A 26,561-nucleotide genomic window follows, 5' to 3' on the forward strand; every position below is an offset into this window, starting at 1 on the left:
TAAGAGGCAGGTCCATGGGCAGGGTTGGTAGTTAACAGGGAAAGAGTAAGTGTGTACATGACACCCTCCAGACTGGGAGAAAGACAGCCTCTCGGAGGTAGGGAAGAGCTGGGGCTCCCAGTAAGTTAACATAAAGAAGAGCCAACAGAAAGTTACAAAACTTGCCACACATATTTATTGTCAACACCGAACACATCAATGCCTTTAACAGGAAGGCAATGGAATATAGTAATACCATTTGAAAGAAAAACACAGGATCCGTGAAAAATCATCATTCATCCTGTAGTATGGGAACAGAACCCGAGTATAAAATCCTGGGTTGGCCCCTTTCGGTCATGGTTTTTTGAATCACCCAAGGCTACATGTGGGGATAAGGCAGTTGTTTAAACTCGAGGGCCACATGCCACATCCCAGTCCGGTCCCAGTGATGGCACAAGCTGGAATATCCATTTCGAGTCCCTCCGACCTGGGGCCAAATGTTGCTAACCTAGTGTCAATCATCCATACAGTTCTTCCATAAGTTCCAAAACAATTCTCAGGCCAAACAACAAATCCAGAAGTAGGAAGACACTCAGCAGGAACATCCAGGAGTTACAGGTAGAGATCCCAGGGAGCTGAGAGGAGAATTAACAGCACCTGGCCTGATTCTGCAGCCAGAAGTCATCTTGGGCATTAATATTAAGTGCTGTCAATCTCAGTCCTGGGCAAATATGTGGACAAAACTATAATTCAAAAAGATACAGGCATCCCTATGTTCATAGCAGAACTATTCACAATAGCCAAGACATGGAAACAACATAAATGTCCATTGACAGATGAATGGATAAAGAAGATGTGGTACATATATACAGTGCAGTACTATTCAGCCATAAAAAAAGAGTGAAATAATGCCATTTACAGCAACATGGATGCAACTAGAGATTATCATACTAAGTGAAGTAAGTCAGAAAGAGAAAGACAAATACCATATGATATCACTTATATATGGAATCTAAAATACGACACAAATGAACCTATCTACGAAACAGAAACAGACTCACAGACATAGAGAACAGACTTGTGGTTGCCAAGGGGGAGGGGACGTGGGTGACTGGATGGATTGGGAGTTTGGGATTAGCAGATACAAACTATTATATATAGAATGGATAAACAAAAAGGTCCTACTGTAGAGCACAGGGAAATATATTCAATATCCTGTGATAAACCATAACAGAAAAGAATATGAAAAAGAATGTGCACATATATAGATGTATATGTATATTTATATATATATATGTGCAACTGAATCACTTTGCTGCACAGCAGACGTTAACACAACATTGTAAATCAACTATATTTCAAATGAAATAAATTAAAAAAAATACCAAGTGCTGTCAGATAAGACACTGAAAAAAGGCCTCCAAATTAGTCATGATATTAAAACTGCAAGACAAAGTAAGCCTGAGTACAGCATGACTCACCCCAGCGGTGGTCTTTCTCTGTGTGTTATGTGAAATTGCCCGATTCCTACAACTGGAGCACACTCTCTAAATTGCGAGCGTGCTGGGTAAACTTTAATCATTAAACGAACAAAAGCAGAATATGGCACTATCGCCTTAAATGGACATTAAACATTTAAAACTCATTTTGGATACAGTTATGAGATTCAGTAAGCGTGCTGAGAAACACGCTGTTTTGAAGGGTCACTATTTCCCCCCCTTTATTGGAACAGACGTTTAAGCAACCGACACAGACCTAAGCGTGAAGGGTGCGTCTGTCATGGGTCAGGGTGTTTTAGCAGCCACTGCACGAGCAGGGATAAATATTCCAGAACATGCAGTCAAGGGAGTACCCTTGCAAACACAGCAAGCTGTTAGGGCTTGTTGAGCAATGAACTCCACAAGACAAGTAGAGCCCGAAGTGGTAAATACTTTCCCAAGGCTGGGAAAAAAGATCCTGCCAGCACCTTCTGCCCAGCCAAGTAAATCAAATCAAGACTTCAATGAAAGGTGCTTACTTGTACTGAGATGTTCCTGCAGACTCTTCCTGAGCAGGCTCCTGTGCAGAGTGCCTCCAACGTATAATGCTAAATCATGAAATTTTAAATGTACCCAGAAACCAAGATGGTAAACATCAAGATGATCCAGCCCTTCCTTTATTTCTCTCTTATCAGTGTTTCATCATACCTTCTCAAACTTTCTTGTATTGAGCACAGAAGAATGTTTATGGGGCATAGCCACGGCCACCTGCTCAGCTACAACAGGAGCCATTTCAAGGACTGACTGGGCTCCAAACAACCGCAGGGAATCTTTTATGTCTGTTTTTGATCAACAGTCTTATCCTTTCTTAAGAGAAGCACTTCCTTCCTAAAGTACCCATACTCTTGGCCCATGGCCTGCATACTCCTTTCTCGGCCAAGATGGAGGTCCCCAGGTACTCCCTTCCTCTAACTGCCCTGCATCCTGGGTGCCCTGGCCTCCCTCCCTCTGGGCTGGCTGGAGGTGGGGTCTCCTTCCTGTGAGCTAATCCCTCGCCTGTGCCCAGTATCCTATCCCCTCCTATAGCCCCGGGGACTTTGCCTAGTCAATTATATCCCCCTGCCTTTTCTCTCTTCACCAGTACCATTTAAGGATGATTAAGTAACACTCTCTTAAAAGCCTTTCCCTGTCCTCATGTCCCTGCCAACTGAGAGAGTAATTTTGATGTCTATTTCTTCACCTTACCTTTGTCCCTTCACTCATGAGCATCTAGTTTTATTCCCAGCACTGCTGCGAAACTGCTCTGATAAATGCCATTTGCTACGGGTTGATGTGTCCACCCTACGCCCACCCAGAGATATGTTGAAGTCCTAACCTCATGTACCTGTGATGATTGTGAACTTATTTGAAAATAGGGCCTTGATGTAATTAATTAAGATGAAGTAATGCTGGGTGACGGTGGGCCCTAAACCTAATATGACTTGTGTCCTTATAAAAAAAAGAGAGGGGGCTTCCCTCGTGGTGCAGTGGTTGAGAGTCCGCCTGCCGATGCAAGGGACATGGGTTCGTGCCCTGGTCCGGGAAGATCCCACATGCTGCGGAGCGGCTGGGCCCGTGAGCCATGGCCACTGAGCCTGCGCATCCAGAGCCTGTGCTCCGCAACGGGAGAGACCACAACAGTGAGAGGCCCGTGTACTGCCAAAAAAAATAATAATAATAAAAAATAAAAATAAATAAATAAAAAGAAGAGAAAACAGACACAGACGCACAGAGAGAATGCCATGCGACTACAGACTCAGAGAACTGGAGTGATGGGTCCACAAGCCAAAGAATGCCAAGGACTGCTGACAGCCACCTGAAGCTAAGAAGTGGCAAAGATTCTTCCCTAGAGCTTTCAGAGCGTGGCCCTGGTGACACCTTGCTTTTGGACTTCTAGCCTTCAGAACTGTGAGAGAAGATATTGTGATTGTTTTAAACCACCCAGTTTGTAGTATGTGGTTACAGGAATACTGGGAAACTAATACACCATTGCTGACAGAGTTTCTGGGAAGGTAACCACCTGTCCCAGTTTTCCCAGAAGACAGTAGGGCTTTCAGTGCTATATCCCAAAAAAGTCTCGGGCAAATCAGGATGAGTTTGTCACTCTACCTTCTGGCCCACAGGTGCCTTGAACTGGCTGCATCATCAGACACTCTGACGGCCACCTCCCTCTTGAAAAAGCTCTCCTTTCTTGGTTCCCATGATACCTGCTCTCAATTAGTTAACTCCATCCGATGGCAGCTAGGAACTCAGCTTTCTCGATCTAACATCATTTCCGATTCCCCTTCTTTATCCCGTCTGGAACCAACAGCCAAGAACTCAGGGCTCACTCTCAGTGCCTCCTGCTTCCTCCTGTCTTATATCCTTTAAAACATCAACAACTCCCTCTTCAGATCTCCAGAATCCACCCAGTTCTTTACATTTCTGCTACCACTCCCGTAGCTCAGGCCCTCACCGCTGCCCCCTTTGGTCACGGCAGCGGCCCCAGAATTTGCTCTTCCTGCCAGCATTTCTCCATCCTCCAAGGTGAGCCTGTGCAGACAAGAGGGGGACTTCTTGAGATGCCTTTGGATGCCGTGCATTATTGATTCCTCACTGTAAGTTTCATCTCCCTCTACTTCCTCTCTGTAATCTGAACTGACATTTCATGGCTTACTGTACTTGACACTTGCCAAAACCTGCTGTGCGTCCCTCATGAGATTCATAACCACCTTCTAACAATCATCTGGGACTCAGCTCTGGCACTGCTGCATCCTAGAAACCCTCCTTAACCATTCCTCTACAGCCCAGGCTGTCTGGTTCCGACACCCCTTCCCTGGGCTCACACAGCACCCGGCAAAGACACCCGAGAGGACCCTTAATACAATGTAATGCAACGGTCCTTCTGGTTTAGATTCCTCAAGATATTCTAGACCCTTAACAGGAACTAGGTTTTTTACCTCTATCTCCTCCATATTTAGCACAGACCTCCGGTACATATATAGGCAGTTATTAAATGCCTGTTGAACGTTCACTCCAAATTTTAAAAATGAAAATTAAAAGTATGTTGAGATGCCATTTATGAGCTATGGGGTTTTCCCAAATCCCAAAACTTAACAGTGCACTCGGTTGGAAAGTCTAGTGCGAAACAGATACTCCTATCCAGGGCAATGAGAATGCAAAATGGTGCAACCTTCATGAAAGGAAATCAGGGAGTATCTAGCAAAACTACAACTGCATTCACCCCTTGACCCAGCAATTCCAATTCCAGGAATCTCTGTCAATGTTACACTTGCAAAAATATCAAAAGATGTGTGTGCAGGAGTCATTACACATTGTAACACTATACCTGAGCACTTCTCCCAGCAGGGAGTTGCTGAGTAGACTAGAGTTCATTACATAGAGGAGAGCTATGTGACCATGAGAAGAAGTGACATAAACTCATACTACTGGGACGTGGACTCCAGGGCATATCATGATGTCAAAAAATGCTAGATAGAGAAAACTCTGTATACATGCTACTTTTTAAGAAAAGAGGGTATGAATATATATGTGCATGTGTATGTGTGTGTGGAGTTTGGTTTATATTTAAAAAGAAGCATAAACTATAAACTATAAGTAAAAGGTGAGCTAAAGGCAGAGAGAGTGAACAAGGTAAGGAAAACAGTTCCTCTAAACACCGCTTGTTTTATTAATTTGACTTTAAAACACTACAGAATAATGTAATGTAAATTTTGAAAATCTAGAAAAATCAAAAGTGAAATTAAACAAATGAAATTAACTGGATTTTGAGTTGGTGGCACTACCATACAAAGGGAAATTGTTTCGATTTCAAGGTGCTAATTTTGCTTCCATTTTCCAGTGAGATTTATACCCTGAGGACTAAAAGAAAAGAAGAAAAATCATCCGAAAGGGTTTTCTGTATTCAATAAGGACTAAAGTTGCACAGAACTTTTATTCTGAAATGACTAAGTATGAATTACAGGAAAAGGCAAAGGAATAATTACGCTGACCTGCAGAGACAGGATTCTGTGCAGAGGAGAGAAAGATAGAGACATAAAATAGAAGAGGATCAGAAAGTCCCTAGAGTCCTGGAGATGAACTGGAAGTATCCAGAGCAACTTCTGGTGTGTTTTAAAGAACGTGTTCCTTAGCTCTATACACTGAAAACACCTGACTTTGATCACCGCTATGCTTGAATCAGATACAAATGGCTGATTCTCAGGTCAATGGAAGGAAATGGATAAGAGGAGTCTTATTATCCTAGAGAATAATCAAGCCACCCAAGGCCACTTGGGTTGTTGCCAAAGAACTCAGGGGCCAACCTCAAAAGGCTCCCCTAGGCCTGAAATGTGACAATTTCACCATCTGTAAGAACATAAGTTGCAAGTGATGGAAATATACCAAATATTGAAATCCATGTATTAAAAATAATTCTAATAACCACTTTTTAAAAAAAAAAAAAGCAAACATGACATTTTATTTGTCCCCTCTGGATAACGCTGGAGAGCCAACTAAGTAGGCTCTTTACAAAAACGGTAAAGGGAAGAAAAGTAAGCATTCACTCTGCCTTTCCTATGTCAGTTGCACCCTCAGGATATTCAAATAGTTGAGGAGGAAAAGTTACTTTATGTAGAAATATTTCAGCCATTAAATGAAAAAAGAATAGTAAAATTAAAAACTCCCAGTTTTTCACCCATGAATGAATCCGGAGATTTAGGCCGTGATCCTCGATGACTGATCATTTCACATCCCGTTGAAGGACACAGCACCACCCATGACACAGCAGAGACACAAAGATGCACACCTGAATCTGGGCAGCCCCCGGATATCACTACTAATTTACAGACACATTCAGGACAGAAGAGCGTCCGAATGACAGCAATGGGAAACTGGGCAAACCCTGGACTGTGGAAACTCTGCAGGATGATGGACTCAAGTTTCTTTAAAAATTAATTTGCAAGGGGAGAGCAACAACAACAAAACACAGTGAAGGATGAAGAGACTCAAGACATACACCAGCCAACTGCAATAGACGACACCAGCCAACTGCAATAGACGACACCAGCCAACTGCAATAGAGGAAGGTCCTTCCGTTCCTGACTCAGTTCAACTGTTACCAGAACAAGGCACAAGCATTCCTGTGACCATCAGGGCTCTCACAGTACTCACTGGATGTTTGCTAATTTTATGGCATTGGTTTTTGTCTGGGTTTCTGATGTTTTGGTGTGATTATGGCATTATGAATTCCTTATCTTTGATAGCCAAGAAGTGAAATATTATGGCACTATTATATCATTTCTTGAATTTGCTTCAAAATAATTTGGTGAATGTGGGTAGAGCACGGGTGGGGATATGCAAGAAAAGAGGTGGGCCAGGGATTAATAAATACAGGGGCTGGGTGTTCTTAGACTCTTCTATTTTTGTATATATTTCAAATCCTTTTGTGACACAAAAGTTACAAAATAACAGACCACAAAACTATTCATTGGATGAATTATTAAAATACAATGTCTGATTAATTATACTCAGTTTCATGATATAAGAGCAAGTTCCTTGAGGACAGAGACAAAGACTAGTTTACTTATCACCTTAAATGCTTAGAAATGTCCAGGGTGTAAAGAACCCTAAATAAATTTTGATGAATTAAAGAAGAAAAGAATGTGTATACACACTAATCAATTGATCCTACAGATATGTAGGCATATTTGAGACAGTAAACCAATTCTGTCTGCCACGCAATGCCAGATAGAGATAAAGGCGTACATTGTGTGGTGGGACTAAGGCTTTGTTGGGAAATGCTGAAATGAAGAATTTTTTTGTTTTGCTTGGTTTTGTTGTTATTTCTGTGGGTCACATTTTTCTCCCCCGGTTCAAATGCCTAGGAGGCTGACAGCACCTGTTAAGTAAAAGTGGCCTCAACAATGGGACGTTCTGCCTATGATAATTCTGAGCTTGGATTCTTCTTTTTTTTTACATCTTTATTGGAGTATAATTGCTTTACAATGGTGTGTTAGTTTCTGCTTTATAACAAAGTGGATCAGTTATACATATACATATGTTCCCATATCTCTTCCCTCTTGTGTCTCCCTCCCACCCTCCCTATCCCACCCCTCTAGGTGGTCACAAAGCACCGAGCTGATCTCCCTGTGCTATGTGGCTGCTTCCCACTAGCTATCTACCTTATGTTTGTTAGTGTATATATGTCCATGCCTCTCTCTCGCTTTGTCACAGCTCACCCTTCCCCCTCCCCATATCCTCAAGTCCGTTCTCTTGTAGGTCTGTGTCTTTATTCCTGTCTTACCCCTAGGTTCTTCATGACATTCTTTTTTCTTAAATTCCATATATATGTGTTAGCATACGGTATTTGCCTTTCTCTTTCTGACTTGCTTCACTCTGTATGACAGACTCTAGGTCTATCCACCTCATTACAAATAGCTCAGTTTCATTTCTTTTTATGGCTAAGGATTCTTCTTAAGATAGTGATCAGTTTCAGAATATGAAACTCTTGTGATGGGGGATTTTGTAGTTTTGCTCTGATTTTAAACAATGTCTAAAACAAGACTCACAGAATGATAGAGTGATAACCACTGCTATTCTGAGTATGCAACGAGCATTTAAATGGTGCCTTTGCAATCAGAGAGTGCTCGACCCTCACCTTTATAGGAAATGACCGGGTGCTCTGCTCTCTGGCACTGAGATGCATCTGTCTCCGGCTGGGCGAGTCTCCACCATCCCAGGCTTGAGAAGAGCCACGCAATGATGCAGGGTCCCTTCATGGTGGGCAGGAGACCTTAGGCTCTGGACACTTGTCTTTAACCAGAAGCTCGTCGTCCCGTCATGTGGGGAAAGTGCCTAAAACATGCAAAAGAGAACAAGTGCATTAACATGGGTTCACGTTTTCTGGTGGCTGGTCTTTTAGTAAAGCCCCATCACGCCCTTTAAAAAAAAAAGAGCCTTGCAGTGCTTGGACAAACACACCTTTTTCTAGGAGATATTTCAGAAATGTGTGAGTAATAATGTATGTCTCAATCTAGACCTCTTTTCCTCCCAATAATTTTATGAGATAACCCATTGATTATAAAAGAAGAATGTTCAAGTTTAAGCTCTATCAAGTCGTCATCGTCCCCACCCCCATGAAGAATTCAGTTTCAGAGTTGTGACCATCGATTGGTTTTCCCTTGGAACATCATTCTCGCCCAGTCATGCAAATGCAGATCTACATGTGGATGCCCTAAGAATCCCTCCCCTTCCCTTTTCAAAATACAAAAGCCCCTATTAAATAAGGCCATGACCATTGTCCTTGACTAATAACCTGATTAATACTATCTACCCAACTCTTAAAAATCATCCACAGTGGGTGCCTTTCTCCTTTGAAATTTACAGATGACCTTCCTGCAAAGTTTCTGGCTAGAGATCAAGTGTGCATCAAATAAAACCTATACGGAGCACCTACTGGGTGAAATGAAATTGCCGTGCTGGGAGCTGGGAAACTTTAAAGATTACGAATAATTTAAAAGATTAATAAGCTTTAAAATAAGACAGGCTTATAAAAATAACCATAATACAAGCTGTTAGAAAATCATAAAAAGAAGCAGGAGCGCTATGGGGGTTAGGAGAGAGAGTACGACTGCTACTTAGAGAGATCAAGGTGGGTCAAAGGAAGACTTCATATTTGAGTTTAATCGTGGAGGATAAAGAGGATTTCAACAGATGGAGACTTCTGGAAGTAATCCAGAAGAGGATGAAGTGATGCACTGGAGGGCCAAGAGGAATGAGTAGGCAACATGTGTTGGGAACAGTTTACTGTACTTGACCCCAGGGGATAGAAAGGGGAGAGATGGAAAGCAGCTTAGAGAGAATGTGGGGTTAAGATTTGGAAGGTGAATGAATGATACTAAGGTCTGAGGTCTCTATTTTTAGGCAATAAGCTACCACAGTATATTAACATTAGAAGAAATAGTAATCATTCTCACCATAGCATACACAGGAAATCAGCTAAAGGAGAGCAGAAAGGCCGAGAAGTTAAATTGAAGATACAGCAATTGTTCAGAAGAGAAAGAAAGGAAGCTGTGACTTCAGGTGGGGTCAATGTGAACAGAAATTAAGGTAAACCCAGCTAACACTCAGTGTGATGGGTCAGGCAAAGTACAGAAAATTAAAGATGTCCACAGCTTCTTCGACCTTCCTCCCACTGAAGGCTGGATCTTCACCCCCTCTCTTGAATCTGGGTTGGCTCTCTGACTGCTTTGCTCAGTCAGATACAACAGAAGTGATGGTACCCTAGTTTCTAAGCCCATACCCTAAGAGGCTAGCAGTTTCTACTTCCTGTCTCCTCTGGGGCACTGAGACACTGGGTCAGAAGTGATGGTACCCTAGTTTCTAAGCCCATACCCTAAGAGGCTAGCAGTTTCTACTTCCTTTCTCCTCTGCGGCACTGAGACACTGAGTCAGAAGTGATGGTACCCTAGTTTCCAAGCCCATACCCTAAGAGGCTAGCAGTTTCTACTTCCTGTCTCCTCTGGGGCACTGAGACACTGGGTCAGAAGCCCAATGTCCCTGAAACTGTCATGCCAGGGAGACCACATATACGTCCTCCTGGTGATGTTTCCCACTAAGCCCAGCTTCCCAGCCAGCCCCACCAAGGCACCTGATATATGAGTAAAGCTGAAACCCACTGAGTGACTTTAGTATCACAAGAGCAAAGAAATCAACTAGTTGAGTGCTGTCCAATTTTCTAACCCCCAACGTGTGAAATATAATAAATGGTGGTTGTTCTAATCTGTTAAACTGGGAGGAACAGAAAGCAAAGAGGCACAGATGGACAGAAGATAAAGAATGTGAGTCACTTTGAGGACAGTCATGCCATTTTTTAAAATATGATAATCAACAGAAGAAGTTTTAGAGGAGGATATGATCATTTGGTTTTGCGCATGTTGGGTTTAAGATGCCAAGAGAATATTTAAGGAAATGCAGCTGACTGTGGAAAATCCAGGTTGGATGCTCAGGAAAGAAAAGAATTCAGAGACAGCATATAATCTTTGCAATGTTTAAAAGCATGGGTGTGGTTGAGACTCACCAAGGGAAAGCACGAGAGAAAAAAAGGGCTAAAGAGAAGTGTTTATTTAGAATTTGTTCAAGAAAAGTAACCACACGAAGATGAGACAAGAGAACAGATATAGCGCATCAAGTGAACACAGCACCATGGGAGCCAAGATAGAAATAACACATTTTAAAAACAGGTCTCAAATGTAAAATAGATAGCTAGTGGAAAGCAGCTGCATCGCACAGGGAGATGAACTTGGTACCAGAGCACCTAGAGGGGTGGGATAGAGAGGGTGGGAGGGAGATGCAAGAGGGACGGGATATGGGGATAGATGTATACGTATAGCTGATTCACTCTGTTATACAGCAGAAACTAATACAACATTGTAAAGCAATTATACTCCGATAAAGATGTTAAAAAAATTTTTAATAAAAAATAAAAAGAGGCCTCGTCCACTGTACCCTGATGAGGTAGAGTGAAGACTACTGGCTTTAGTCAAAGGACATATATACACTACCAAACGTAAAATAGGTAGCTAGTGGGAAGCAGTCACGTAGCATAGGGAGATCAGCTCGGTGCTTTGTGACCACCTAGAGGGATGGGGTAGGGAGGGTGGGAGAGAGGGAGACGCAAGAGGGAAGAGATATGGGAACATATGTATATGTATAACTGATTCACTTTGTTATAAAGCAGAAACTAACACACCATTGTAAAGCAATTATACTCCAATAAAGATGTTAAAAAGAAAAAAAAAAGGACAGTCAATGGTCAACTCTGGGGTCAGTTTCAGAAAAACAGGAGACAGAGTCCATGACATGAGAAACCAAGAAGGGAACAGATGAAGCAAAAGTGCGACAGAATATCTGTGGTAACTTGAATGCTAGGTAACCCCAGAAAATTCAATGAAATCAGGTAAGCACGGAAGGATCAAAGTTCAGAAAATTTTAGGGTACAGAACACAGATCATTAAATGTGGCTTCTTTTCTGAGGAGTGGTGAGTGGAGAAGAGACTGCAGATTTAAGAGGGAGAGGTGGTATAAGATCCAGAAAAACAGGGGTGGAAAACTATTAAGGTTCCAGTAGAGAGGGTGGTTATGAAAGGGAGGAGAGGGGCCTCTTCTTTAACAAGGGGTGTGCACACGAGTACATGGTGATACGTCAACATAGAGAAAACACGAAGTGGAGGGTACATCGAATTTCACAGTCTCCATATTTTGCACCCCATTGACTCAATCCTCCCATGGATGGAAATGTTCAAATTAGGCAGAGAAAAAAGGGAAGGGGCTGCAAATCATGATGAGGCAAGAGTATGGTTTCCAGAGGAGGGAGAGAGTCTGAGCATGAACGTGGGGGAAGGAAAGGAGAGAAAAACTGGGAGCCAAGGATACATCTGTCCAATGGGTCCATAATCCCTGACCAGGCCAGTACATTGTAATGGGCAATGGAGGCACACGTGCTATTTTTTCCTGGGTTTTAAAATTGAAAGTATGATTCATTTCACTCTTGGAAAAGGGGTCACAGTCTGCAAAACTGGAGACTGCTCTTGAACTCCAGTCTGGAGGCAAATACATGAAGCAGCCCATCTTTCTTCTCCCTCTGACCTGAGACTTATGACATGACATTTTACCAAATGACATATCTTAATAGGAGTTTGGGATGAACACATAGACACTACTATATATAAAATAGATAATCAACAAGGATCTACTGTATAGCACAGGGAACTCTACTCAATATTCTGTAATAACCTATATGGGAAAAGCATCTGAAAAAGAATGGCTAGATGTACATGTAGAACTGAATGACTTTGCTGTACACCTGAGACTAACACAACATTGTAAATCAACTATATTCCAATATAAAATAAGAAATTAAGTTTAAAAAGAGTAACACCCATTAGAGGCGTTTTATTTTATTTTTTTATTTTTATTTTTTGGCTGCGTTGAGTCTTCATTGCTGCGCGCGGGCTTTCTCTAGCTGTGGCGAGCAGGGTCTATTCTTCATTGTGGTGCACGGGCATCTCATTGCGGTGCGTGGGCATCTCATTGTGGTGGCTTCTCTTGCTGTGGAGCATGCATGGGCTCTAGGCACAAGGGCTATTGTGGCGCACGGGCTCAGATGCTCTGCAGCATGTGGGATCTTCCCGGACCAGGGCTCGAACCTGTGTCCCCTGCACTGGCAGGAGGATTCTTAACCACTAAGCCACCAGGGAAGTCCTGTTAGAGTTGTTTTAGATGTAATTTTGATCTGTTCAGAGCAAGGAGATTTGGAGCACCCTCAACAGTACACTCGGGAAAGGGCTGCAGGTAGAGTATCACTGCCCCACATCAAAACAAAATGGTGATGATAAAAAATTATGGGAAGGGGCTTCCCTGGTGGCGCAGTGGTTGAGAGTCTGCCTGCCGATGCAGGGGACACGGGTTCATGCCCCGGTCCGGGAAGATCCCACATGCCGCGGAGTGGCTAAGCCCGTGAACCATGGCCGCTGAGCCTGTGTGTCTGGAGCCTGTGCTCCGCAACGGGAGAGGCCACAACAGTGAGAGGCCCACGTACAGAAAAAAAAAAAAAATTATGGGAAGGATAGTGAAAGTAACAGTGAACTCTCAGCAAGTGCTAGCTAGCTGTGTGGCAGGCAGGACACCAAGCACTTACACCCCCACCTGGCAGCCAGCAGGCACCCAGAGCAGTATCTCTGACACATCAACTCCCACTGAACAGCATCCCTCACAGAAATGAATGGAAGCATGGCCGTCTCGACCTCTGAGACTGAGCTCAGGTCACCCTAGGGCTAAAAGCAAATTCCTCTCTTGCAGATAGTTTTCAGTGTGTCAGACCCAAGCCAACATAGAATCCCCTTCTGTTAACCATGAAACAAGTTATACAGACAACTGCCAACTGGACCTGTCCTATATTTCCAATAGCCATGCATTCCCATCTCAATTCTAACATCTTGCCTCCCGACGGAAAGCTGAAGAAGAATAATGCAAGTGCCTGACACGTTCCTTCCCTGGGATGTTGAAAGTGATGATTAGAGAAGAAAATGCCCTGTCAAGTGAAAGAGCTGCTAAAATGGGACAGACCCATGGTCCTATGGGGATGAGATGAAATTATATGTTTGCCACGTTAAGCTAAGGGAAGCACATTTAATGAGAACAGGTGATTTTTAGAAGTTTATAATTTTCGGACTATAACACGTTACCTTTGTTCTTAAAATAAAGGTACTGTAAACAGTCAGCCTGGTAAGGTACCAGGGAGGGGCGTTCAGAGTTTTCATTTACATCAGGGTTTTCTGAGTATCCTACCAAGCAAAGCTAACTCGTTGAATAGTCCTTTACTCAAAACAGGCTCAGATCTACATATCAGGTCCTTCCATCCTGGACTCTCACCTCTCAGTGGACTATGGTGGGGTGGGGAGAAGCATATTTATATCAGAGATTTTAGTGCTCAACCTATTGACATTTCGAGCCAGGTAATTCTTTGTTCTGGGAGCTGTTCTGTGCCTTTAGCAGCATCCCTGGCCTCTCTACCCACTAGATGCCAGTAGCAACCCCCCAACCTGTGCCAACCAAAATGGGCTCCAGACTTTGTCAAATCGCCCTGGTTGAGAATCTCTGATTTGTATGTATCAAAATACCTCTCCCTCTTTAGAAATTAAATAAGCCATCATCACTTGAAAGATTATTTTTAAATATGCTTATATAAATCACCCAACTGAATTCGTATTGAGTCATTTCAGCAAAATTTCAATAAAAACGAAAGCCACGTTAATTATAACTATGTGCTACATTGGGGAAATACATGATGAAGGGATTTTCAAAGGATCAATTTCCATAAAAGTTGTTCGAATTTCATCCTACCACCTCTGGAAAAGTAAAAATATGTTTGGTGACAATACTAAACAAGTTGATTTTGCCAATAGGAAGATTATTACAGCAGGCCACTTTGGACTACAAAACAGAAGCATTTTCGTTGCATCTACTTCAAAATCCCTGAAGCCTTCCCTTTAGTTTCCTGATGTGGGAGTACGTTCTCTCTATAAGCTTGATCTAAATAAGCAAAGTTCCATATATACATGTTTGTGCAATAAATAACATTTCTCATTCACACCCACACTGCAAATGAATAGGCTTTGGGGAACAGAAAATAACTGTTCCTTTTAGTTAAAAAAAACTGCTGTCAGATAAAATAGAAATCAAAAGAATGAAAGCTTACACAAGAAGTTTTGCTTCAGGAACAAAGTCTAACTAGTGATGAATAAGACCAGAGCCAAAATAAGCTTCACGTATTTTTTTTCAGGGGAGGCTGGTGTTCCTCTGAATCTCTGACCCACTGTAAAGTCGGAAGTGGCCAGATGCATGGGCGCAACTCAGAGAGTCCACGGAAACTCTGCCAGCCCGGCTCCTACCTGATGGCTTTAGGACCTCCATTGCAGACAAGATGGAGAAGTCAGGTGAGAGAACTGACCAATGAGCTGCTCGGAGAGGACCAGGAAGCCGAGCCCCACACCCACTGGAGCACAGCAGCCCTTGGGAGGATGCTTCGCGTGCGCATCTCAACTGTGAAAACTTACAGTCTGTTGTAACATCAGAAGCACAACGACAGGATTTATAAGAAGGGGATGGACAGCTCTTCTGAAAGGTCTGTGTTTGCCCTTATCTTTCTATCCATCTATCTCTTGGCCCTATTCCATGGGATCAGATGAAACACTCCCCCAGAGACTAAAGCCCCAGCCCGAACCGAAAGCAGCAGAACCACTGAAGAAATCAGTCCATCATCTGAACAAACCGTGGAGCCTGATTCCCGCACACCCTGGCACAGCCAAACATCTACTGCACAGTCGTCAGCTGCTGCCAGGTAAACAGCCTTGCCCTATTCAAACCCTCTCAGGATTTTCCACTGCTTTCCGAAGAGAATACTCTGCCCTTCCACCAATGAGCCATCTCCTCCTAATTCCACCTCCACTACTCCCAGTGCCAAGGCTTCCCTTCAGCCCCTCCCGCCTAGCCACGGTCCGCCGGGTAAGCCTTGCACACTCTTTGCATGTTTGCTGATGCCTCGGGCCCCACTGCTGCCCCGAGTCTTCCCACTACCCAAGGTCAAGGCTGGCCTCCACCTTCTGCACACACAGCGGCCGCCTACTCCAGCCAAGGCGGCAGATCCCTTCTGGGAAACCCTGAGGAACCAGTTACAGTGCCTGCTTCCACTTTCCATGGAAAGTCATATAACCTTTCGCGTTTCGTAAACAAGCTACGGGTTGAACACGCAGTTACAGCCCCAAATGTATGCAATCCGACAAGCTGAATCGGCCATCTGAATGAATCAGAAGTCACGTAGCCGACGTTCTATTTAGCAGCATCCAGAACTCACGCATCCCTTGCCACTGAACAGGCACCACTGCCAGAGGGTTTATGCAGCCCCTTGGCACACAGGAGACAGGAAATGAGTCAACAACTCACTGAATCCGCGAGGTGGAGGGGCCGGCTGAAATCACCCCATCTCTCCCTTCACTTTGCAGCAGAGAAAGCGAAGGCTCAAATGGATTGAACGGATCTTACAGATTAAGGTAAGATCAAGTGTGCAGTGTCAGGCCATGTCAAAACAGGAGAAAAACCCTCTGGCCCTTTGCCTGGCACACTCAGCCTTCCTGCTCACGCTGGTGAAACCACACATTTATGGCCGCAAGTTCAAACAACCCGAATTACCCCCAGAAACACAGTCTTCTCCCCAGAGTAAAGCGTAAGAGATGAACCCATGGCCTGGAAACAGGGGGCATCCTTAATCCAGACAGTCATACTGAAGGATGCCACCTGTGGGCAAGGGACAGCACTCCAACACAGAAGAGGACACAGTCTGGGCATTTCCAGCTCACAGGTATAAGTAGTCAAGCAAGTAAAAGTCCACCTTTTGATAATTACCAAATTATCCTAGAAGTAGGAGCAAAGTCTTAGGGAACATAGAAAAGGGAGGAATCCCTCTGAATGGATGAAGAAGACAGAAGCTATGGCTTCTGAAGGGGTTCAATTTCAAGTGTTCAAAGAAGGGGGAATAAAGGTCAGGGAGCATCTAAGCCCTCACTGTCTTCATGGCTGGAAGGAACCTGTTGAATGAATCTGTGCTCTTTCCTAGTAGTAATGTCAGACATTCTAGGTACTGAGCAGGAAATGGGATTAAATGAAGAATCAATAAAACAATAAACTTGGGCTTCCCTGGTGGCACAGTGGTTGACAGTCCGCCTGCCGATGCAGGGGACACGGGTTCGTGCCCCGGTCCGGGAAGATCCCACATGCCGCGGAGCGGCTGGGCCCGTGAGCCATGGCCACTGAGCCTGTGCGTCTGGAGCCTATGCTCCGCAACGGGAGAGGCCGCAACAGTGAGAGGCCCGTGTAACGCAAAAAAAAAAACCAACAAAACAATAAACTTAAGTTAATGCACAGTGTTCAAGTAAATAGATTCTTCTAAACATTTTCAAAAACAATAACCGAACATTTTATTCTTTGGCAAATAAAGCAAAATTAAAGTTTTCTTGTTATTGCGTTGAGTCTATAAGGGCAATCAGGATGTTCACCAGACATATTGCATCTTCACTTTTTAGGTACATTTTTATGAAAATCGGATCCTCTTTATATTATTTTAACCCATGTACCGTCACTGCCAAATTTCCGCCAAAAGAGGTTTAACACAAATGAATTAGTGCAACGTTTTTAGGAATGTCTTAATGAAAACACTGACTGCCCTCAAGTACAGAAACACTGCCAGATGCCACCTTCAGGTAACTGAGTAAGAAAATGACTTTATTACTCATAGCTTTTCATCGTATCTGAACTGAGATGAGATAGGATTTTATGGCTATATAAAATGACTTCATGGAATAAAATGGGAAAAAGCAAACATTGACGTATTTTACACATTTCAATAATGGTTCAGCTCCAGCGACCTTATTTTATATCTCTCTTCAAAGGGAACTGTTATTACACTTTTGTCTTTTTCCCCTTGTTTAGCTCCAGATCGCCTGGAGGGACCATAAAAATAAATGAAGTCCATTTGATAAAATTATCATTTACACAAAGGCAATATTAATTGTATCTGTCAGCAGGTTTTAAAACTAAGAGAAGGTTCATTCAATCTACTTCTGTAATAGGTAAACCAACAGGAATACTTTCTAAGAGTGAAAGAAAAAACCCTTAAATAACGGGTGTTTCAAGGCAATATAACTATATTGACAATTTCCAAAGGATTTATCTAGAGAGAGGAAACTCATAGGGACAGAACAAAATAATCACATTATAAATGACTCTCATAATGTGACAATTACTATTCATAGCTCCCGTTCATTTTTAGGTGAGATAGGCAGGAGCTGCAGTGCCACTTTGTCTCTTGTCACCTAGAAGGTGTGATGTCTATGATGACCTGCAAAAGCATGCAACACTGTCAGGAAGAAAAGAATGCTCCCCAACGTTTCTGCTCTGGTCAGCGTCACTGGTCGCCTTCTGATTGCCAAGTCCGGTAAGCTGATGCAACTGGACATCTGTCACCATGGCATCTGCGCCCATGACCTCTCCAACTGAATATCTCCGCAAACCCTTTCCTCCCTGGTTTCCTTAACACCCCAATCTCCCTGTGTGCTTACTGCATCCAGAACTCTTACTCCTGTCTTCCCTTTAAATGAAAGTGCACCCCACCCCAATTTCTCTCTCTGAGGAGTCACCCACCATTCTCTCCTCCTTCATCTTCCCAAAGGTCATGTGTCATTTTGTCTCTGTGTTCTGACAACTCTTCCCTTTTACCCATATTTAGAATGATGCCCCACTCCCCACCCTAACCAACCCTCTCTATTTCTCACGTCTACATGGTTAGCTGTTTTTGACAGGTTTCCCTGCCTCTAGTTCCAATTCTTAAGCTTCATCTCTGAGTAGCCTTCTCTGACTTTTTTCCACTCCCCGCCCCATCCCCATGTGGCCCCTCTGTACATCAACACTCATTTCTACTATAGTCGTTATCACCCTGAACTACAATTGCCTGTGTGTGTGCCTCATTCTAAAATAGGCTGTGAAACTCTCAACCTCTGGACAATACAGGATGTAGTAGACACAAAAAGTTACCACCTGAGGAATGAGTTAATGGAGAAAAACAGTGTAAATCAACATACACCTCTCTACCTTCTAATCAATATTTATGCTTCCATTAAAATGCAATTCTTGTTCCCTTTCCTTCTATGACTCTACTATTCATTGTCACAGATGTTTTATTCCTCTATTAAAATTCTCTTAACATCTGGTCCAAATATGAGGATTCCCATGGTTTTGAGAAATGTCCTTTCTAAATGTCATAATTTTTCCAATTAGTGGTCAAAGGGATGAAGGGATTACTATAGGCAGACCAGCTAAAAAGAGGAAGTCTCCCAGGTCTGGAAACATGAAAGCACATGGAAGATATAACTGAAGTGTGTGAACCCTGAGGGGTTTGAGTAACTTATTCTGGCACACCATAATTTGCTGGAACCACTTGAAAAATCAAAAGACAAAAAAAAAAAAAAAGGAATATATTACAATTCACAGCAGAAGTAAATTCATTATTCTAGGGTGAAAATGCAAATACCTTGAAATTGTATCAGATAAATTTACAGATAATAGCCTACTGATACACTTGGGAAAACTAGGCTATTTAGTGAAAAGGCCTCTGATTGGTGTTTTCAGATTTCAGTTGGGAATGGCCCTTGTGTGTGATGTCTGATGATACCTATTAGGACAGTGGACCAATACACCAAAGCTGATTCATTTGAGTTCAAATGTGTCGCACTCTTTGGTCTAAGGACAAAAAAGATAGACCTCAAGAGCACTCATTACATTTTTGGGGTCCGTTTATTAAAAACAAGAATAAGAAATCCTTACAAAAATAAAAAATAACTATATTGTACTGCATATTTGAAATTTGCTAAGAGAGTAAATCTTAAAAATTCTCATCATAAGAAAAAAATACTGAGCCATATCATATCAAAATCAAAGATTCTGCTAATCGGAGTACAATAAAATACAAGAAACTGCAAAGAAGGTTATGTGGTGATGCACAGCATTAATACATCTCTTGTTTTCCTGAAATAAGCCTGTAAAATAAGTATTAGCATTCTTTCCTAGTCTACAGATGTGAAGACTCGAGGAGGTCCCACAGATAAACAGAAGAGCTAACAATTCTAACAGGTACATCCCTGGCTCCAAATAAATGGTCATCTCGCTACACTGAAGGTACCATCCCAGCGTATACCGCATTTCTGCAGTTATCATTTATTGACTAGGAGTCGGGAGCTCTGCTAGACACATGGATCCTCTGGTTAAAAAAAATTAGCAGGTGCTCTATTTCTACCAACTGACTTCAGTTGGGCCTGAATATGTGTTTCCTCAGGGACAGAAATTTCGTGAAGTGACTGGCAGCATCATTCACCAATCCTGGAGCCTGAGACCTCACTGATCATAATTTAATCCAGATGGTGATGAATGTGCACCAGCCCTTGAACAACTATGAGATGGCCTTAGCATCTAGTGTCACCCTCTGCTCACCACCTACACATCCTCCTGGGAGCTCAAGTTATGGAAGAGCAACCATCAGCAGGTGAACATAGATGTATATCTCAGCTCCAACCTGACCCTGACACTGCAACTTCCATCCTCTCTTCTCTTCTACTTGAGTGCAGAGAATTACCTCCAACCAAACATGGACCTAACAAACCCTCAGTTGCCCCTCTTCCCCAAATCTGCTTCCTGCCTGAGTCCTCCCCATAACAGCTAGAGTCATTTTGGCTTCTCTAATTCCCCCACCTGCCACTCTACACCATCAGTAAACCCTGTCCTATGGATCACACACCTGGCCCCCTCTCACCTCCATGGCTGCAATCCCACGTGAAGCCGCTTCCGCTCTCCCCTGGACTCAGCAGAAGCCTATCTAGTCGGGGTCTTGGGGCTTTCACGCTTGCCTCCCCTGCAACAAAGCCTATTATCTACGTTACAACCAGAGCAATCTTTGTAAAGAGACTAAACAAGTCAAACTCAGAGAAGCAGAGAGTAGAATTGGCTGCCAAGGTCTGGGGAGTGGGAGAAACAGGGAGATATTGATCAGGGGGTACAAAGGTTCAGTTATGCAGGCTGGATACATTCTGGAAATCTAATGGACAGCATGGTGGCTATCGTTAATAATACCATATTGTGTGCTTGAAATGTGCTAAGAGAGTAGATCTGAAATGTCCTCACCACACACACACACACACACACACACAAAGGTAACTAGGTGACGTGATGCATATGCTCATTAGTTTGACTGTGATAATCATTTCACAATGTGTACATATATCAAAACATCATGCTGCAGTTTGTCCTAATGATATGGTATGTTTATATGATTTCCTAATACTGGAGCACCTTTGCATTACAGGCCTAACTATAACTAAATCAAGGCAGATTGTTATTTTATTACAACTGATTAATTCACTTTACTAAGATCTTAAGTCAGTTGTGATTTTGTATTACCGTTTTTAGGTTTTGTTATCGAAGTTATGTAAGTTTCATAAAATTGTTTAGATAATTTTCCAATAAAATTTCCACCTTATTTGCTCTTAAAAAAAACCCCAAAAAACACATCATGTTGTACGCTGTAAATATATGCAATTTTTATTTGTCAACTGTACCTCAATACAGCTAGAAACAAAGAATCAACGAAAATAAAACATCTGTATTCTTTAAAGGGTTGTCCCCACCCACTTCTGCACCTTCCCCAGCACTCCCATGCGCCGTACTGGGGCCATGCACACGCATACACGCATCTCTCTGGTATTTTCGCCCACCCAGCTCATCACCTTTCAGATGCCACTTGCTGGTCCTTAGGTCCAGAGGTTGTTTCTCTAAGTCCTTCCAAGGGGCCTCCTTCTCATTACTCAGGTGTCCTTCAATGTCACCTCCTCAGAAAGACCTCCCCAATCAGGCCAGCTGAAGCACAGCCTCTTCCCCTCTACCAGATTCCTCTACGTTCACTTCTTCAAGTCACTCAAAACTACGTGAAATCACTCAGCTGATGTATCTGTTTATGGCCTGTTTAACCCACAAGAATATCAGAACTGGAGGACTGAGCCTGGGTCTTGCTTGCTGGATGTCCCCAGGGCCCAGAAGACAGTATGATATTAAGTATTATAGACTGACCGACTAGATCCTAGAGGCGATAGAAACCAAGACAGCCTTGAACTAAGTGATGGAAAAATCATTGTAAAGGCCTGGATACTTTCTGCCAGTGCCACTGAGGAGTGCTCACGGCAAGTTTCAGGGGCGTTTCCATGGAAAACTACAAGTTCCCTCCCAAGGAATCAATCTATTAGGTGAGATTTCAGGAGAACAAGTCAACGAAGACCATGAATTAGCTGCCACAGAAACATCGAACGATTAGCACATAATGCAACGCGGGGACACGCAGACGTGCTGTGAACACATGGTGTTTTATTCTTCAATTCATTAGCCTGAAACGTGGAAAGGTCATTGAGGACATTACAATAAAGGTCTCCGTGGTTTAAAGTAATCCCCAACTGTGTTAAATTCTGCACTTCAAAATATTAAAAGCTATGTGATGGTGGATATGTTAATGGAAACACAAAAAGAATGATTCCTAAATACAAGTCCAGGAAAAGCAATGACAGATTGCATCAATTTGGCACACTGTTCCTTAACAGTAAAGGGGGCTAAACACCACTGTAGGATGCCTGCTTGCTTGATTTTGCCTTGTGAAAATTAAGAACTACCTATGGTACCCCTCAGCCCACAATGTCCCGGTGACCCGCCCTGCCCATCACCGCTAGTTTGGGAGAGGCAGCATTGCAGAGATGAAACATAGACACTGGACTCAGACCACCTGGGTTCCAATTAGCTCCAACAATAACCTTATGTCTCAGGTTCCATTATCTGTCATATGGAGATAAAAACCCATAGCTTAAGATTATATGAGTTAATTTGAAAGAGCATAGAAAATTCCCTAGCGATTAGGAAGCACTAAAAAAGTTTTAATAAGTAAGAGCTATTTAAAAAAATGCTTCTTAAATCTTGCAGGAAAAGAAAATCTCTAACCACCAAATTAGTGTCTTCCTACAAAGAGATGATAAAATCAGTTCACTGTTTAAAAAGAGCTGTGATGGTGGGTGGCCTCAGCCTTAGGAAAATTCCACATCTCCCCAGGAAGCTTGTAAGAGAACATTCATAGCAGCATTTTTCATAATAGCAAAGACCCAGAAATAATACAGGTGTCCACTAAGAGAATGGAAAATTTTATGGTATATCATATCACGGGGAAAATGGATGGACACCAGCTACATACAACATAAACAGATAATGGAAACATCACAGTGAGAGAAAAAGTCAAGAATAATATATAATATAGTAAATCACTATTTATTGCAAATAGACAAAGAAGCAAAACTAAACAATAAATTGAATTTGTTAAGACTATATTTAAACACAATATTGTAAATCAATTATATTTCAATTTTACAAAGATAATAAATATCATGGAAACATGTTTTAAGACAATTTAAAAATGTGACAAATGAAACATAAAAAATATATTTAAAAAGCAAGGAAACGTAAACAGAAACTTCACAGTCGTGCTCATGTGAAAGTGAATAAATAATTGAATGAACAATGGAGATAATTCACTATTTCATCACCTCTCCATGATCAAACCACTTGGATCAATTAGACTCACTAATCTCCTCAGCACCCTCCCCCCCAGCTTGTCCACTTCCACCTTTCTGGCTGGAACACACTCTTCTATGTCTGTATTAGAACCTCATGCCTCCTCTGAGGTCCAGATCAAACACCAGCTCCCCCATTCCCATAACCACTTCCCCAGTGAGAAACAAGGTTGCCTCCACTGAGCCTCCTTGGGATAAAACTGTCTTCACAGCCCTCAGCTCACACTGTCCAGCTTCTTCTGCCTGTGACATGGCATTCCTGCTGTATGGGAGGACCACGCAGGAGAGCCTGTGCCCTACTTGCTACCGTAGCCCCTCAAAGCCCACCACATTTTTTTGCACATAGAAAATGTCTAATATTTTTTGAATGAATGGGTCAACCAACCACTTACAAATAGTGGAAAGAAGGGTCCAGCTAACATAGGAGGAGGTTGGAGAACAGGTGAGTTTTGGAAGCATGGGAATCATGTGATTGAATTGGAAATAAAAAGATCACATTTTGGGCAGAGAAACAGAATAAAGTCTCAGGGTAGAATTTACTGAGGATGGGGGTAGTAAACACATTTATCTGCATGAAATTTAAAGACCAAAGATATAAGTAATGAAATCAAATAAATCATGGCACATCCATATCCTATTAGATAGTATACAGCTTGTAAAACCAATGTAGTAAAACTCTGTACACGGACGTAAAAATCCAATAATGATGCTGAGTAAGAAAATAAAGTGTAGATATTTATTTATCTCTAGAGAGAGAAAAGAGAGAGAAAGAAAGAGAGGGGTCCCAGTTTTGACTGAAATAAACCAGATGATTTTTATGTTTATATGTTGAGACTGGAGCCCTAATGTCCATCTTTAGATTCAGCTCAGGTTGACTCACTGGGTATAAGGGTTAGAAAATGATGGGAGAACAGGAGCTGAGGGCAGGACAGAAAGCAGGGCATGTTTAAAGAGGGAATGGTTAGAAGGTAGAAACGTTGACAGAGCAGAAGCCAACTTCCCATAAGGATTCTCCAAACAAAACAGGAAATTCCTATTATTCTCATTTAAAGTCGGGTGAAGAACACTCATGATGAAAGTACATGACATGCTGGTGTAAACCATGAGTCAGTATAGACATCTCTACAACTGGGACCTCCAACTCCTTTACTTACTACACTCATTTTACCTGGGAAGAAAAGGAAATCTTCACTCTAGCTAAGAAAATGGGATTGGTTTTATCAGCCTTGACAGATGAACCATAACATGCAAAGCCCTCTGTTCCTACAGAGAGGAAATGATCAGGCGGACAGGCTTTGACAAATGCTTTCCATCCTGACACGGCCATCCTGCATTTTTGTTCTCAAAGTTGCCCCTTTAGCTTGGTAAATAGCACATACTGTGAAATCATTACAGGAAAGTTAGCTCACACGTTTGTTTTGTTGATATGGGATAGACTGTGTTTCCGGTTGAGTGCCTAGATGAAAGTGACATACCTTCTCTAACACCATATGTACGAGGCAAAATGTTACGGTTAATCTCGCTATTCTGGAAAATTCACGCGGTTCTCTTTGATTGCAACCACAGGACCACAAGAAGCAGGTCCTTACCCACAGAGATAAGACTGGAGGTGGACGAGGCTGTGTTTTCACTCACAAACACTTCATTCTGGAAAGTAGGATGTTTTCCAAGCACAAAACTCGCTGTTAGAGCAAACCCCCTTGCAGCAGGGACAGATCTATCGAGTTGGTAACTAATCTCATGAATCATAATAAATTGGCAAGTTATGGAAGAAAGCTACGTATTTAAGAATTCCAAAAGAAAAGCTCGTCTCCACCTTGCAGAATCCGGTCTTACTTTAACAATTGCTATTTTTGAAACGTGAACAACCAGGCACTTGGCGGTGGCTATGGCTGCTTGACTTTGACACACCAACATACACACACACACACACACACACACACACACACACACACACACACACAGAAAAATCTTAAGGGGCTTAAAACTATTCATACACTTTGCTTTGGAGGTTTCACCTCTAGGACTTTCTCCAAAGGAATTCATCACATAAGTCAACAAAGATTTACTTTGAAATAGATCCCTGCTAGTCTGATTATTATGTATTACAACCATGATCTGGAAGCTTCTGTTTAGGGAAACGGAAATATAAAATAAAGAAGATCAGGAAGGTCTGATCTGTTTTTAAGAGAAAAACAGGAAGAGGATACTGTTTTTAAGAGAAATTTTAAGGACATGAGAAATACTCAAGATACAATATTAAATGTATGGGCAGAAAACTAAACTCTGTGCCTAGCATATAAACAAGTGCGTGTGTGCACACAAATGCGAGCTCACATGCATGGACACACAGACATTCTCATACTGAAATGTAAACATACAAACGCTGGGAGCCTGGGTGCTGAGTCTGACTGCACATTGGATGCAGATCCCAGTTCAGTTTCTTGCTGGTTGTATGGCCTGTATTTCTGTCTTCAAGTGGAGATAACCGTTGAGGATTTAATTTTTTAACCAATGTGAAACACTTAGAACAATGCCAACCCCATTGTAAGTGCTCAATAATTGTTAGACACCACAACGTGGATCTGAATTGTTACAATTAACATCTGGAGGAAAATACACTCTATCATTAGAATCATCTGAGATGTGCGGTTCTGCGTAATTTTTTAATACTTTTGGGGGTTGTTTTGCAAGTTTGCTGCAGATGGGCATGTATAATTATTATCATCAGAAGTGTTTACGTATTCTTTTACTGAGAAAATGCTACAGAGAAGAATCAAGATGGGTTGGGAATGTAAGTCCCCTCTCTGACTCTTTTCATCACCAAAGGACAGAAGCAGCTCTATCTAATAAGTCCAGTCTCTGAATATTTGTTACACGTGTCATGCTTGAAGATGCTAGCAAGAACAGGGAAGATGGCTTCGAAAATAACCATTAATTATTGTTAAAAGGACCAGATTCTTGTATCTCATCAGAGCTGGGTCACCCTATGAAAAGCATCTCCCTAACTCAGGAGCACCTACTACAACTGAGTGGTCCCCTCCTCAGAGAAGAGCTGATCAGTGCTGTAAGCTTCAGAGAAAAAATACAACAGAACAAGATGACATACCCAAATTCTCCGGAGGAAATTCCTCATGGCCAAAGATTTTGCTCACAGTAGGAAACTAGAATTTAAATTAGATTCATTACCTAAGGAGTACAGTGACCCAAGACCTGCTGGCTGAAGCCAGCGCAGAAGAAGACAAATCGAGAAAAACAGGATGATGTTTGAAAGCCTAGAAAAACCATGACAACGGTGTGGCATCAAATGTGAGATCAAGCGAAG

At 42.4% G+C, this 26,561-nt stretch overlaps 1 protein-coding gene across 7 annotated transcripts in view; it reads right to left on the reverse strand.

Moving 5' to 3' along the window:
• Positions 1-26,561, reverse strand: part of SEMA5A (semaphorin 5A) — a 477,675-nt gene that overhangs the window by 296,133 nt on the left and 154,981 nt on the right. For 4 of the 7 annotated variants that reach the window (XM_027125304.1, XM_027125302.1, XM_027125301.1 and 1 more), the window contains one exon: positions 8,134-8,330. In XM_027125304.1, coding sequence (XP_026981105.1) covers positions 8,134-8,254 — 121 coding nt within the window. In that variant the 5' untranslated portion in view covers positions 8,255-8,330. Of the gene's footprint in view, positions 1-8,133; positions 8,331-11,345; positions 11,357-14,807; positions 14,914-15,091; positions 15,326-26,561 lie in introns of those variants that run through there. The other 3 variants (XM_027125307.1, XM_027125308.1, XM_027125305.1) reach the window with 3 other exon arrangements.

The sequence above is a fragment of the Aethalodelphis obliquidens genome, unplaced genomic scaffold (genome assembly GCF_003676395.1).
Source record: "Aethalodelphis obliquidens isolate GAN/ISIS:26980383/991018 unplaced genomic scaffold, ASM367639v1 scaffold29, whole genome shotgun sequence".
NCBI classification, from domain to species: Eukaryota; Metazoa; Chordata; class Mammalia; order Artiodactyla; family Delphinidae; genus Aethalodelphis; species Aethalodelphis obliquidens.